The sequence below is a fragment of the Leucopleurus acutus genome, assembly GCF_964270905.1.
Source record: "Leucopleurus acutus genome assembly, chromosome: 2".
NCBI lineage: Eukaryota > Metazoa > Chordata > Mammalia > Artiodactyla > Delphinidae > Leucopleurus > Leucopleurus acutus.
The window spans coordinates 141,291,708-141,308,746 of record NC_139143.1 but is presented as its reverse complement, the minus strand read 5'-3'; the positions used below and the strand labels follow the sequence as shown (position 1 = coordinate 141,308,746).

At 37.6% G+C, this 17,039-nt stretch overlaps 1 protein-coding gene across 3 annotated transcripts in view; it reads left to right on the top strand.

Moving 5' to 3' along the window:
• NFIA (nuclear factor I A) overlaps positions 1 to 17,039 on the top strand; it is a 391,209-nt gene that overhangs the window by 219,866 nt on the left and 154,304 nt on the right. For all 3 annotated transcript variants that reach the window (XM_082834089.1, XM_082834088.1, XM_082834087.1), the window contains exon 4: positions 16,717 to 16,791. In XM_082834089.1, the coding sequence (XP_082690215.1) occupies positions 16,717 to 16,791 (75 nt within the window). The remainder of the gene's footprint in view (positions 1 to 16,716; positions 16,792 to 17,039) is intronic.

The following is a 17,039-nucleotide window of genomic DNA, read 5'->3' as shown; positions in this document are numbered from 1 at the left end:
CGATTGCCTCATCTGTAAAATGAGGACAGAAGAGTACCTACCTCATAGCACTTTGAAGATTGTAAGAAAATAGCACATGAAAAGCTGAGAAGAATAGCTGGCACGTAGTGAGCACTCAGTAAACATTCACTAGCGTCACCCCATTGTTATTCTCCTGCCCACAAAGAAACTGTGCCACTTTCCTCCACTTCACAGTGTTAATACTGCTGGTCTTTGGGGATGGTACAGGACATCACTTCCCTTCCATGAAGCCTTTTTTTAAACCCTCCCAGACTAGTCTAGGACCCTCCTCTGTGCTCTCAGAGTCTGCTTCTACTACCAGGGCCTTTATCAGGTTGTGTTGTAATTGTTCCAATATTGGCCTGCCTCCCCGACTAGACTGCAAGTACCTAAAGGTCAAAGATATACACCCGAATGACTCCCATAGTGCCTGGAACAAATAGGTATTCAACATATGTTGTCTGGATAAATTAATGAAAGTTTAATTAGCTTATTCAAGGTCACAAAGCTGGTAACTGAAGGAGAACCATGTCTTATAAACATAAATAATAAGCTATGGGCAACATTCCCCTAGTAATAATAATAATACATTAAATTATGATTCAAGACTGACCATTACTTACAGAATATTGTCCAAATTTATTGAAACTCTACAAATTTTGGCCCTATCATCCTTTCAAACCTTTATCTACTGGGCATATACCCAGAGGAAACCATAATTCAAAAAGACACGTGCACCCCAATGTTCATTGCAGCACTATTTACGATAGCCAGGTCATGGAAGCAAAGTAAATGCCCATCAGCAGATGAATGGATAAAGAAGATGTGGTACATATATACAATGGAACATTACTCAGCCATAAAAAGGAACGAAATAGGGTCATTTGTAGAGACGTGGATGGATCTAGAGACCGTCATACAGAGTGAAGTAAGTCAGAAAGAGAAAAACAAATATCATATATTAACACATGTATGTGGAACCTAGAAAAATGGTACAGATGAACTGGTTTGCAGAGCAGAAATAGAGACACATATGTAGAGAACAAACGTATGGACACCAAGGGGGGAAAGCACGGGGGATAGAGGGGGGTGGGGGGATGAATTGCGAGATTGGGATTGACATATATACATTAATATGTATAAAATAGATAACAAGAACCTGCTGTATAAAAAATAAATTAAATTAAAAAAGATAACCTTTATCTACAGTAATACTTGCCATCTCCCCTGCTGCCAACATATACACTTGGCTCCCTACCCATAGGGTTATCCTTGTTGATCCCCATAAGTTTGATCACTTACACTCTCGTCTTCTCTCAGACAGTTGTCAATATTTATTGAGCCTACAATGTAGAGGCCTGTGATGCTCTATGGATACAGAAATGAAATCAGAAGGTGATGACATTTGAATTTGGTCTTGCAGAGGTGAATCCAGTCTTCTTACTAGCTCTTCTTTGAAAGGTATTTTTGCTAAACTGAAGACAGGGAATATTTGTTCCAAGTTCATCACCTAGACTTAGCTCATAGATTGGCATCAACAGATTTGTTGAATTAATGAATCAGGCTGTAGAGAAAACTTTAGGTTTATAATTAAAGCACCTTAAAACAACAACAACAACTACGTTTAACTTCTCCCTAACCCTTTTGATAGTAGCTGGAACCTCAGAAATTGGCCATTGAGCTTACTGATTTTGTCAAATGATTTACTATGTAACAGAGCAGAATGCTGTTGGCTTCACCAGCTGTGCCCAGAAGAGCTCCATGTTCAAATTAGCCACAAATCATGTCCCTCATGGTATTGCTGCTAATGGTGACATTGAAGACTTGAAATGCCTACATTAGTGAAAAATATATTATTTGGTGCCCCTGACAGTTTACATCTGAAAAGAAAGTGCTTTTCTCTGTGTTGGTTTTTGAGGGAGTAAACGAAATTAAACACACGTACGTATATGTACAGGTATGCATGCATGCACACAGGGCTCCCACCTGCCCTGTGACTGTTCTGCAACCTGGGAAGATTTTGTAGCTCCCCTAGTGTTAGGGGTAGGAAAGGAGCTAATGGAGTGCACCTTGGTGATCACAAAGCAGAAGGACTTCCATGCCACAGGTACTGGGTAGCTGCCCTTGGCTCTTACTTTTGGGAAAATTCAATAAAGTATCAGAATGATTAAAGAAGAAAATGAGAGAGCTGGAGGAGCTGCCCTCCTTCAAAACAAACATTTGAGACAAAGGCAGTCATTGCAATTCCTGGTTGGTTGACAGCATGTAGCCTGTTGTTGCTTAGTTTAGTTTATTTTCATAGTGTAGTTGGTTTGGTGCTAGCAATAGGGACTTGGGTCATTTTGGCCCTTTGTCTCTTTTTATTTCACCTACATCCTTTCTCTGAGAGCAGAGAGCAGAATGAATGTTTATTTTCAAGCTTTACATGTTACTTCATATTTCTGTAGAGTCTGTGGACTTGAGGTACAGTGACACTGTCATGAACAAACAAACTATTTGTGAGGTTCCTGGGAGTTTATTAACAGTGAATGTGTCTTCTCGGCAACAAGAGGAGATCAGAGAGGCTTGGCCAATATGATCACGTACACATACAGACCAGTGAGCCAATATTTGAAATCAAGACTCTTCCAGAAAGGCCAAAATATGTTTTATATTTATGGACCATATATATGAGAGCCCCCCAAACAAAATAAAACTTACAGTATTTCTGATATAATTTTAAAAAGTCAAATTCTAACTGTAATATCCGAAGTAGATACTTGGATAAGGGTGAGGGGTAGAGGGCAGGACTGAGGAGGCAGTGAAATTTCAAAAGAATTGTAAGAATCAGTCCCTGGCTTACAAGAGTTTGCATTCTAATTATAGAGACAAATAAGTCAGCTAAGTAGAGGGCAAAATTACGTAGTATCAAATACCTAATGAGATTTGTAAGACAGTGTTTATACACTAGAGAATATTTTTCACCAGAGGACCAAATGTCCCCCCTTGAGGGGAGTTCAAAACGTGTGAGGGCATTTTTGGTTCTCACAAGGAGGGGATGTTGCTGGCATTCAGTTGGTGGAGGCCAGGGATGCTAAGTGTCCTACACAGCATACAAGGTAGTTCTGGACGTTGGAAGGAATCCCTCTCAAAATGCTGATAACCCTGAGGAGAAACACTGCAGAAATCCGAAGAAGAACTCAGTGCTCTGGCTTAGCTAAAGCCAGGCCTAAGACGTACCTGGTTACTCTGTGAGTCATACAAAGGTTCTGTTTTCCCTAAAATCAAGGAAATGGGCTGCCTCATGAAGGGCTTCAGTGATCAAGGTCAGTAAAGGGAAACATGTTCATCATTCTTCTGCCTAAAAGGACAGATTCTATTAGCATTGATTTAAAGCTCTAAGGAATTAAGACCCTTCCTCTAATGATGCTTTCTGATGGCTCTCTGTCTATGTTGAAGTAAGGAGCTGAAGTATGGAGGCTCTGGATTGAGGGTAGTTCATTTCAAAAAGGTATTTCTACATTCGATGTTAATATTGGTTATTTTGTAGGCATTTTTATGCCATCCAAAGGATTTTAACGTTTAAAAAAGTTTAAATAGTTTTCATCTGAAAAATACTGAAAAACAAAATTAGATTTTTAAATACCTCTTTTCTAGAACATGCAGCTTGCATTTAGTTACCAATTAGAATTTTTAGCAAACCAAAATTCTTTAAAAATTCTTTAAAAAAGTAAAATGTAACTGGCAAAAATAAGTGTGCCATTTTTCATTCTCTCTTTCTCTAAATACTCCTAAATATTGTTCATTGAAAAATTAGGTAAAACTTGATCTACTGGAAAAAAATTGACCTAGGGTCCATTTCTTGGTTGAGTCTCTATAGTTATCATCCCCAAGATATGAAACCAAAATTTGTATCCCCATACCTAGGATAATGCTCGGCCCATGTAGACAGTTAAGGTGCATTTAAAGAATAAATCTATATTTAAAATTATTTTAGGAATTATAAATAATTATATTTTTACAAATATTCTGAATAAATATATTTATAAGTAAATATAGGAATCAGATTCCTAAAATTTGCACTCAGTTTATTTAGAACAATTGGGAGACTAAGTACTGCTTTTATCTCACTTTAGAAAAACCTGAGAAATGCTAGAGGATTTGTTTTTAATAAGTTTTTTGCTGCTTGCTTTAGAAAATAATTTCATTTCCGCTCAAGAATTCATTATAAATAAAATTATATCATCTTTATTTGTGTACACAACTTTTATATGGATATTACATTATTTATTATTCCACATCAAAAGAACATAGTTATTTCTACTGGTTTCTTTTAAAATTTTTCTATCTGATCAACATCTAAGATATAAAGAATAGATTTATTATTATAATAATAGCTATCATTTTTTGAACACATTCTGTGTTCTAGGTTCTTGGCCAAATATTTTAAATACATTATCTCATTATTCCTAGCAGCAAATTTAAAGTAGGTACAACCATTAGTGCCATTTTACAACTACAGAAACTGAGGCCTAGGACATTTAGGATTCTGATTTCTGTAATATTTTCCCTACTACTATATGATATGTAAATAATACCTTGCAAATACAATTTTTGAAAGACACGATGAATGAACATGTTGCCATATTGATCCCTTTACAAGAGAAAAGACACATTGCAAGTTCACCTTGGTTTATACTTAGCCTACAGTGTTTTGTTTTTCTGATCGCCAACAACTAAAAACTATGAAACTGAGTATGTTTGATAATTACTTATTTTACAGTAAATATATAACTTATTTAAGTGCAAAAGTAAGTTCGAAGAAGCTTGATAAGTGAGGCAGAATTAGCTTCCTTTTGAGCGAACTTTCAAAGCAATGGTAATAACTCCCTAAGAAGAATGGACACTGGCAGGTTTGAATCCTTGGTTGCAAGCTGACACTTTGAGGGAATGTTCTTAGCAAAACACTCACTTCAAGGGAAATTAGGTCAGGCTTCTGGAACATTTATCATGTGTACCTGTCACCAGCAAGAACCAGTCCTTAAAGTGAACTGAGATCACAAACAATGATCCCTCCTGCTCTGGGTTGCAAAGGACACTCTAAACCAATAGTTCTACCAAGTATGTGAGCTTGGCAGAAACTCCCATAAAACTGAAGCCAACGCCCATATAGTTGCTGTGGGAATTGAATTCCTTAATACTCTGTTTATAGAATTTTGAAACAGCAAATGGATTCGGTCTGTTCTGAAAAACAATCTGTCCCGTGGCTTGTTTGGAATAACATCTAGAGTTGCTATAGAAGGATGTAGGCAGACAACGCATGTCTGCTTTGGAAGTCAGTTTCACCAGCCTCTGCTTGTCTCACGCTGCACAGCCAGGTTGGTTTTTGCCCAAGTCAGTGTATTATTTGCATAAAGGAAAGGCTCCCTTCTACTGAAGCTAAGGAGTTGCTCATTTGATGTAGAAACTAGAGTCATTAGCAAAATCCAGAGCTAGAGAAATTAGCAAAATCCAGAGCAGTGGAAGGTAAGATAGAGTGTATGGTAAAACCAAAACAACATAAATGAGTCATAACTCAGTGTCCTTTCAGTAATCATGTGGCATCGTTCGGGTGGTTTCAGAACAATGTCAGCAAGTATGGGGATTCCGCATAGAAATTTGAGATTGCACCTGCATCAGTTTATGTACATTTCAGCTCAATGAATGTCATTCATTGAGGGTCTTATGGATCAAAATGACCACATTCACCAAGCAGTCAAATCTCTATATCTACTAAGTTAAGTTACCTTATCTTTGAAAGGAAGTAATTAACTCATCTTTTTCATAAATTCTTGTTGAGTAAACATACCTAAAGATGTAACAAAAAATTGCTAATTTATATGTGAAAATTGTTGAAGAAAAAGGTGATATTATTAAATGTTTGTGTGGGAACCTACCTTTATATCCCAAGAAGAATAAAAAGAATAAATGGATAAGAATAAATACTTCATTTCTGTGTTCCATTGTCATACAAATAGTGAGGACCCACCATATGCTAATCACTGTATAAATGGTAGAATTAAAAAGATGAGATAGATACAGTTCCTGCTTTCACTGAACTCTCATTTAAGTTGCGTCTGTGTGTGCATGTGTGGTGTGTGTGTGTGTGTGTGTGTGTGTGTGTGTGTGTGTATGTATGACAGATCCTTAAACAAAAAATAATGATACCCTGCGTGAAATGCCAGAGGTTATTTTAAAACTCAGGAGAAAAAGTCAGGAACTTAAAGAAATTTTGTCTGTGAGAGGTATCTTGTGAAACAAAGTTTTGTTTTTAACTATGTCCTTAAGAAAGATGGGGCTGTTATAAATAGAAGCCCAGAAGATTTGAGGGGCTGAAGGGGGAGAGTAGGTATGGAAGAAATCTACCAATGATTTCTTGCTGGAAGAATTAAAAAAAAAAAAAACTTTCATTATCACACTCTATTAAGCCAGGACCAGGAAACAATTTCTAATCAGCACTCTGATCTGGGCAGAGATTGTGCAGCCTTTTGTACCAGGCCTCAGATCTGTGTTCTCCATTCACACATGCTCACTTCCAGCTGTTGTCATTGAAATCCCACATAATCTTTCAAGGTCAAAGGGCAGTCACCCATGGCTGCTGCAGTTAAAAGGTTATGCTGATTTCTGTTGTCAAATATTGGCCCTTTTCTCTTCCAATCACTCCCATTCTACTTTTTCTAACAAGAAAAATCCAGGCTAGAATTGTATTACATGACTTTAAAGTCTTAAAAGTGTTCCCCCATTGTGCTAACACGACATGGCCTGAACAGTCTAATTCATTCTGTTATATTTCACAAAGAATTTTCTGCTACTTCTAAAACACTTTGTGTTTGTGCTGAGCCAGCGAACTTCAAAGTCTAGTGGCCTGCACAATTTGTGGCATGCCATGGTATCTGCAGAAATGTATAATATAGATCCTATAATTTAATAAATGCTGTGAATTATGGCATCAGTAGCTAAGTAATTGCTGGGTGAGTAGGAATTGCACAAAAAAATGACTTTAAAAAGGATGGAAGCTCTTTGTATTTTGTGGTTCTAAACATTAACTAATTTTATTATATATTTAGAAAATGGGACGTACCTATTTGTATTTTTTTTTTCTTTTTGTAGTCTTGGACAAGTCATTGCAAGAATTCTTTTAAAATATATTGCTTCAGTTCATCAATGATTTTTCTTTCCATGCTTGGTGAACCAAAATCAGTGTTAAGTGTCTTAAAATTAGCACATGGCCCCTGGTCATCTTCTTTCCTTGTCATTGCATGTGTCCTCAGGTAGTTTAGCAAAGAGGGCTCTCTGTGAATGTTTTCACAGCAATGAGAATTAAACCTAAAAAGGAAGAACAGAATGATGGGCATTATTTTTTTTTTTTTCTGTTTTACATCCATAAACCAGGGTAGCCCTCGGGTGATACAGTTTCATGTCTGTTTCATTTAAGATAATCAGTTTCTGATGTATTCAGAGAATGCATTTCCTTTTTTTTTTCTCTAGTATATGTAAGGGTTTATAAGCAGACACTGAAGCTATTACAAATAGCTTGATCTGTTTGCAGATTAACAGTTGTTACTGTCCAAGTTTAGAGAAAACTTTGATTCAGAACATAGAAACAATAAGGTTGCTTAAAAACCCCTTTTAGTTCAAAACCAGGTTAATTATGAAATACTTTTAAGTTTATGATGCATTAAAAATAACAACATTGGGCTTCCCTGGTGGCGCAGTGGTTGAGAGTCCGCCTGCCGATGCAGGGGACACGGGTTCGTGCCCCGGTCCGGGAAGATCCCACATGCCGCGGAGCAGCTGGGCCCGTGAGCCATGGCTGCTGAGCCTGCGCATCCGGAGCCTGTGCTCCGCAACGGGAGCGGCCACAACAGTGAGAGGCCCGCGTACCACACACACAAAAAACAAAACAAAACATTAATTTTCAAATATTTATAAAATACTAATCTTATTATGCTAATATACTGGAACTTACTTTTTCTAACATGAAGCAAAAAAATTTTTTTTTTTTACGGTGCTTTGAAAAAAATTCCCTAAAGCAAGTGTTTCTCTGTTCTTGTACAAAGCTAATTTGTAGCTGGGTCCACTTGCAAAATATCTATTTCTGCTTATTATAGGTATAATATATGTATAATTCTAAATGTTTAGGGGCAACGGGAAAATTAATTTGCTGACATGACAAAAGAATGAAAGGAAGAATGTTTAGCCTGGGGGAGAGAGCGGGGCTCAGGGACTGTCTTCATATATTTGAAGGGTAGCAAAATGGAAGGGAGATTACATTTATTCTGCCTGTTCCAGGGGCTAATGAGGTGAAGTTATAGGAAGGCAAACATATTAATGAATTATTTTTTAAAAATCAAACCTCATTATTTTATTAGTCTAAAATTCTTTATGACACAATGATTACTCCATTACTAGATGATCTTTAAGATCCCTTCATTTCCAGTTCATTCTGTGATGTCATGCATCCAGTATTTCTAAACATACAAATAGGTAAAAATCTTTTTTCACTTTTTATTTAGGCGTTTTGATATCTATTAGACATAGTCCTTTAATTAAATGCTTAATCACTTGTAACTCAAATTCATAAACCCTCTTTATGTAAAGTCGAACCATGATATTTAATTTAATGAAATACTCCTCTTCCCTTATTAACTGCAGGAATTGGTAAAAAGATGTGATAAGGCCTCTGGGCTAGATTGGATAATCGAGTCTCTAGCATTATATTTGTTGGATTAAAATGCAATAAAATTCATTATATAAAGATAACTAAACAAACCTGTGTTCTAATCCTAATTTTGCCACTAGCTGTGTGACCTTAGGCAAGTCAACCTCATTGAGCTTAAGCTTCCTTTTCTGTAAAATCAGAATATTGCCAACTACACAGAGTTGCAGGAAGAATTAGAGCTAATATGACTAAAGTGTTTAGCAGAGTGCCAAACACGTAGTAAATACTGAATAAATGAAAGCTATGGTTTTGATGAAAATTAATGCTACCTAGAGTTGTTCTATGGAAAAATTTTTCAGCTAGGTAGCTTAACTTTATAATACCTGTTACCAGCTTGATCCATTTCCCTAATGTAGATATTTTAAAGTGATTGCAAGTTAAGACGTGGAATATCCTTGAGCCTTGCCTTAAATGTGTTAATTAATAAGCTCAGAGAGTTCAGATTCTGCTTTCCCCTTGGCACATTGGTACATAAACCAAATGGGGAAAATAGGAAAAGGAGCAGAATAGTGTATTAACAGAACAACATTTGCCAAAAAACAAATGGTATCCTTGTCAAAGTATTTAGGAAATCGTGAGTTAAATGATATTAAGAAAGTTTGTTTATTGCAGGAACTTTCAGAGGCTTTAATATGTAATTTTTCCTCATCATTCTCCAAGGGTGGGTGTGATAATGTTTTCTGAACTTATTTTACTGTGGAAATCTTTATTTAATATGTGTTTGTGTCTTTGTTTTTAATTCGTTTGTGGTAGAGCATTTTGGGGGACTATTCTACATAGCACGGTTTGGGAAGTGCTGATATGAACCCTGATATGGAGGACGGAACATATCAGTATTTGGAGAAGAGCAGGTGGGACATCTTGGCTGCAACACAGAGAGTATGTATTTGGGTGGTATTGGAACTACTACCTGAAATGCTGAGAAGGTGTATTAGAGGCCAGATTTTGAAGGGCTTTAAATACCTAGCTAAGAAATCTAAACTTAACTCTCGAAGAAATCATGAAATACTGATGGCTTTATTATCAGACAAAACACACCAACCATCCATGCATTCTCTCCCTATTGTGCTAGTAGATTAAAGTGGAGAAAAGATACCTAGCTGGCGTCACAAATTTCTTTGCCTAGAAGGGCCTTACAGAACACTTAAATAAATAAAATACAATAAAGAGTATTGGGGAGTGTGGTATATTTGTAAGCTCGCTTTCAGTTTAAAAACCTTCGTATGCAAAAAAAAAAAAAAAAAAAATTAGTACTCTGCTAGCCAAGCAAAATGTGTTTGCAGACTGAAGTTGGCCCTTGGGCTGCTAATTTGTAGCATTTTCAATTCAAAAGGGAAAGACTGGCACTTATGTCGGTTAGGTTAAGTACTAGGCTGCTATAACAGAGACCAAAAAATAGGTGGTTAAAGTACATTAAAATCTATTTTTCTTTTTGTAATTGTTCCAGATGACAGGCTAAGTTGGCAGGGGGGTTCCACTTCACACCATCATTCAGGGTCCCAGCTTCCTCTGTCTTATTGCTTTCCCATCCCATGGGCTCTGTCTTTGTCTGCAGACCAAAATATTAAAATTCGGGCTTAATGGATCAGTAGAAATATACCTCCACCCCACCTTAAAAAAAAACAACCACCTGTTTTCTAAGATACTCCAAAATACAAGTATAGAAGGAAAATGTGACTGGACGTAAGCTAAAATAATTTACATTGTGCCTTAGAGGACTACTAAATGAGGGTATCTCAAGGCGCTCATCTGAATCACTGAATCAATATTCATTACACACCTAGAAGCAGAGATTGTGCTGGGCCCTGTGGGCATTGTCAGATCAGGAGACACAGCCTGCTCTTACCTGGTTTGTTGTAGGAGTGCTGAAGGGCAACAGGAAAACAAATCACTGTCAAAGAGAAAGAGCCTCTGACAGAAGGCACATCAAGCTGAAGGTCTACTCAACAGTATTGATTGAGCACAGCTGCTAAGTATGGACTGAACTGGGGGGACGGGGAAGAGGAAGGAGCCACGTTCCCTCCCTTCACGCGGCTCATAAGCCAATGGGGAGTTCACCAAAGGAGGAATGAAAATTCCAGGGAGGAACAGTTGATGAGGTCAACTTTTCTTTAGGAGCAGGAGAACGTGAGTTCTGTGAGAGCAATGTCTTTGGCATTTAGCTCAGGGTCTTCATGTCACAGACAGTCCCAAGTACTTATGGAATGTAGATGGCCTGACATTGAGGGAGCTCTTTTCTCTTTGAGGAGCCCAGACCCAAGCATGAAAAGTCCCAGACATTGGCCTGGCTTACCAGTGACGGAACCATGTTTACCGTGGGAGAACAGACTAGAGATACACTCTTCCCTCCATATGCGTGGATGTTGGTTCCAGGACCGCCGTGGATACCAGAATGCTCAGATGCTCAAGTTCCTTGTGTAAAATGGCACAGTTGGCCCTCAGTATCCACAGGTTCTGAACCCCCTATACGGAAGGCGGGCTGTACATTCTTTGTGGTGAAATGACCTGTGTACTGCAGTTGGCCTACATCTACTGGCCAGATGAGGTTTGATAATTTAGAGCTGAGAGCTTTTGCTCTTCCAACAGGACAAACAAACATACCACCTCATGTATAAACTTTCCTCCTCAGATACATTAACTCTGTTTCATGGGCATTTCAACTTTCTTTAAAGACCAGCCCTCCAGATGGTTTGTCTGTTCCTTCCCCAACCTGTGAAGGTTCTGCAAGGTTACCTGTGTCTCTGCAAATCGAACTTTTTTTCCTTTAAGAGGTAGATAGATGTGCAGTCCCTTCATGAGATAAGATTTGGTTCCCATATACTGGCATTTTCCATAATAACTGCTGATATCATCAAGGTACAGAGAGATGCTTCTCCTAACCACCCATAACAGAATTTAGCTTTTTATATTTCTGCCTCTCTGGAAAGCCTAATCTCTCCCCACTGTGAGTATGACTGACTCCAGGTATTGAAACCTGTACTGTAATTGGAAATTCATTGAATAAGACTTCAGTGAGGGAACTATTTTAGCCATTTTATCTAAAATGAGAAAGAATCTGCTCCTTATTTCAATGTCCTATACAATTACTCCTGAACAGTAGTTCAGAATTGGAGAGAGTCAGATCAGTGTGCAGTCTGGCTTTTCACCTAAGACATACTTAACGAAAGTATATGTTTTGCATTCATTTCTGAGAGGCCCTATTCAAAACATAAATCTTGGGACCTTTTGGGAATGTTTAATCAGCTTTCTATCTGAAGATCTTTTAATGCTAACGTGTGAATTCTGAATTACGTACTTGAATTTGCCTTTTTATTGTCTTTTCTGTTTTTCTCTCATCTTGCAATAAAGTAGAACATCAGGATTGGTGTTATTTCCCTGAAAGTCATTTTTGTGATTTGGTTTGTGTTAGTAAGAACGAAATACTAATCTGCTCAGGTTTGCTTAGTAATTACGCTAGCTGTGTCATTTTTTCCATCATTTCTCAGGTTTCATTTCTCGTTGCCATCTTCTTCTAGAGTTCATCACTGGGTTTCAAAATAATTGGTGAAGGAACAAAACCAGTTTCATAGTCATTTAAAGTTACATGGAGTGTTTACACTGGCCTTTCCTTGGGGACTTATTATAAACATGAAATAGTCAAGGCAATCTGATAATCTCATGATACTGTAAAGGGATGGTGGCTTCAGAGTTTGTGAAGTAATTCTACTCTTTATTGTTATTTTTCTGGTTATTTTACCTTGACATATATTTCATCTTCTAAATTACACATATTCTATTAAAATGGCTTTAGGAGGCAGGTTGCTGGAAGGGAAAGGAGGATCCAATTGTTATTTTTGCAGTGACTTTCAGGGTGACACAAAATCCTAGCTTTAGTGTGGGACTAGATCCGCCCCTTATGTCCATTATATAACGCTGCCCTTTATCTGTGTTTTTATTTGGTCTCCCAAAAATATTAACCATAATCACAACAATAGGACAACCCCAGACATTTCTCATCAGGGAAACTGATAGCACCATCTCGATTGGAAGCTTTGTCTAAGTGGTTTGCCCATCCTGTCCTTGTCCTGTTTAGTTGGGAGGAACTATTTTGATAGTTTATTTTAATAGTTTTTAGGTGCACGTTGGCTTGATTTCATTGCTAGAGGTGAGAGAGAAAAAGAGACAGAAATAAGAAGTTCTGTTAACGTTTTTATAAAAAAGGAAAGAAAGCATATTGAACCCAATTTGAGTTGTATTCATTCAGAGGCATGTCTGGAGTGCGTACTGCATACCAGACACTGAGTTAGGACCTGAAGGGCTGGAGACACAGAAGATGCTCTCTCTCCCCGCAGAGGGCTCACAGTCTAATGTGAGAAAAAGACAAAATTACAATTCAGTGTGCTAAGTCCTAGGTTAGAGCTTAGTACACCAGGAGAATATTGAGAAAAGAGAAAAGAAGTCTTCGCCAGCAGTGGGGGTAACCAGGGAAGGTTTTTGATAGAGATGACAACAAAGCTGAGATTTAAGGAACAAGTAGGAGGTGGACAAAGGGTATGAAGGACAAGGCATTTCAGGGAGGAGCATGTATTCCTTTCGGCCAAGAGGTAGGGCTGGAAGAGAAAGACAAGAGATAGAAAATGAGCCTGAAGAGGAAAACGGAGGGGGTGTGGAGGTCGTATGCCACGTGAAGGAGTTTGTACTAAACCCTGAACGCTCTGTGGGGCTCTTGCAAGATTTCTGACAGGACAGTGAGCTCTGAACACATTGCGTTTATCTCAGATTCCTCAACACCTTGTTCTTTTCTACCTCAGGGCCTTTGAACATGCCAGTCCCTCTGCCTTAAGAGCTCTTCCTCCTTCTTTTCCGGGCTGTCTCCTTAGTATCTTTCAGATGTCAGCTCTTAAGAGAGACCTTCCCTGGCCACTGTTTCTAAAGTTTTTCTTATTTGTTTCCTTCATATTATTTATTCCCTTTATAATTTTTAAAATAATTCATTTGCTTTAGATTTTCAGCTGTGTCTAATCCTAGACTGTAAATTTCCTGAAGGTAGGGACTGTGTCTCAAGCCCTTGGCCCAATGCCTGGCACACGGGAGGTGCTCAAGAAGTATTTGCTGAATAAATCATCAGATTTGCCCATCAGGGAGACAGCTCTGGCTGCAGAGTGGGGAGCAGATGAGAGGAGAAGCCAAGGCTGATGACAGAGAATGTAGGAGATTGTCCTATCATGCTGGTGAGAAGTAGGAAGAGCCAGGGCCACAGTTGGAAGGGAGAGATGGAGATATACATGGAGTGAAGAAACAGTATGAAATGGAATCAGTGGAGATTCATTGGACGTGAGTGTTTGTAAGAGGCAAGATTCAGGGATGACACCAAACAGAAAATGAGATGGACAGTGGATGGTTCATTGAAGTAGGGAATTCAAAAGAGTAAGAACAGGTTTTTGGAGAGAAGAAAAGGAACTCGGCTTTGGACATGTTTGGTCTGAGGATACCTGTGGGCTATCTGGATAGAAATATCTAATAAACATTTTGATTTATGGGTTTGGAGCCCAGGAGAGAGATCTTGGCAAAAGATAAAGATTTGAGAGTCATTGGCCTATAGATTCATTCATGCACTGATTCAACAAATATGTACTTACTAACTGCTGTGTCCCAAGTATTAAATACAGTGGTGAAGCAAGCAAACATTTTTCTAGTTTCACAAATATCACAGTCAAGCTTGGTAGCTGATATCATGGAAATAAAGAAAATAACATAGGGAATATATATATAAGGAGAGATGAGTACAGATGCTGGAGAACACCGGTATTTAAGAGGTGGACAAAAGAAAAGGAACAATCCGGAGAGGATGATGGTTTGAATGGATGAACACTCAGGTTTCCCCCTCCCAAGTCCTTATGCTAAACGAAACTAAGTTTTCAAAATAGATGGGTTGCTTTTTCCGGTGGCAGGATTAAAGTACGTTCACATTCACTCTGTTCAGAAATTCATTTTAAGTCATCCTTAAAATAAGGAATTTCACAGGTTGGAACTGAAACAAGTATCAGCCCGCAAGCAAGTGACGCAGACAGAGATGAGCAAGAGCTGGAGATCAACCCAGATTTTCCCACTCAGCTCTGAATTTCCTTGCTATTGTTATATGGGTCTTAAGTCAAACTTAATGTACGTTGTGGTTGGATTTCCTTTGTTATGGTCTGTGGGATAAATGTGATGTTAACGTTGTCACAGTAGAAAGAGATATTATGCTGTTTTGACAAGACTTTGTTAGAAATATTTATTTATTTGCTTGTTTATTTATTTTTACTTCTCAGTTCTTTTAACCCAAGAGATAACACCTCAGGCACTTACCAAGTAGAAGTCAACTAAATACCTGGGTGTGGGTTGTTTTAAGAGGTGAAATTTCTTAGGCCCTTCTTCAAATGAATTTTGCCTTTTTAAACAATTGTGGTGTATATACATGATTCTTTTTTTTATTAAGATATAATTGGCATAAACATTCTATGAGCTTCAAGTGTACAACACAGTGATTCAATTTGTATGTACTGCGAAATGATCAGCCCAATAAAGTCCAGTTAACATCCATCACCACACATCGTGCCATTTTAGTTTAAAAAAGCAAGTTATGATTATTGTATATTCTAAAAATTAGAGCCGCTTCATCTAAAATATCATAGATTGTATGTTTGATATCAAAACTGACTGAAAATTGTCTTTTAATTCTCAGCCAAAACATGTTTCTTATGCAAAAGTCCAATGTAACCAAAAGAAAAAGAATAATTTGTAGGTCCCTTTATAATTCTACAAAGCATGGTGATTTTTGTTGCATGTGTTTATGTGCATGATATTTAACAAATTTATTGGTGCATAAACTATGCCACAGGTAAACTTGCTTCCTTTTAGTAGTGGGCAAAATCTCGCTTTTATCAATAACATAAATCTTATTTATTGATTGTTTGTTGTACGTTCAGACTAGTCCTATTTCTTACATTGCGTTTCTTAAAAGTATGTTTCTTATTTCAAAGAACACTTATTTAAAAAAAATCCCTTCAGCCAACTACTTTTCCTTGACCCTAATTTTAAAGCAGATTACACTAGCCCTATAAACAGATCCCTCAACTAGATGCTACCTGTGAGACTCAGAATCAGAAGACTTTAGAGGCAGAGAGGGAAATGACGTTCATAAATTATGTATTCCTTGCCATTTATAACTATGTTCCTGTATATACCATAAAAATAAATAAGCAGTTGACAATTAGATGTAATATCAGATATCTTAAAGGAAATTATATCCAGCAAAAATAAAGCAGATACAGAAATCAAAGAGTAAGTCATTTTGAACAATTAATTTATTATCTTTTCTCAAAAAATAAGGTTCAACCCCCCCCTCCACAAAAAACTCTTGTCTCAAAACAAATATAAAGTTTTATTTGTGCTCAAAAGAATTTGTGTTTATGTTTCAAGGGTTGGGGCTTGTCTTTTGCAGTCTGACTTCTTAAGGATTCACGCTATGGTGCCTGTAGAAATGAAGGGGGAACATCTTTAAATCTTGTTTGGTTTGAAGGAATGGATAGCTAATCCCGATCAGATGTTTCTTTAGAGAACAATGTTTAAAAACTGTTAGGGAATTTAGCTATCCTAGCTGATTCTTAGGTAGGCTGTTTTCATCCCGGTTGTGAAGGTCTCAGAGGTCAGCCAAGGTAACCGTTTATTTTAAATCGTCTTTTGTTTCAGATTTCCTGTTGAACTTTTTTTTTTAACCATTTCAAAAATCACCCAGTTGTTGTGTCGTAGCTTTCCATAAGCTCCAGATTCAAAGATTCAAACCAAAAAACCATCTACGTAACTAAATGACTCTACCCTCCTACGTGACTCTAACTAGAGCAGAATATGAAATTAGACTTCACATTTTTTGATCACAATGAAACTAATATTTGAAATTCTCTTGTCAGATGTCTTCTATTTATGACACTTCGCTTCTTTTGTTTTTGTTTCCCCAGGACATTTGGGCTTCCAGGACAGTTTTGTCACATCAGGGGTTTTTAGTGTGACTGAGCTAGTAAGAGTGTCACAGAGTAAGTATAATTTTGCTTTGATTTGGTACAGATTTGCCTTGGGTTTGTGCTTACCTTTTGCCTAGGCCTCCTAAAGACATAAATACCTTTCAGAATCTCCTTTTCATACTCCCACTGGAAGAATTTTGCCACGTAGTTTGTTTGACAGCCAAGAATTTAAGTCAGGAAAAATTAATATCATTTTAATGTGAGACACAGGGAAAGAACTGAAATCCTGAGTGTCTCACATAGTCCCTAGTCTATAGTGT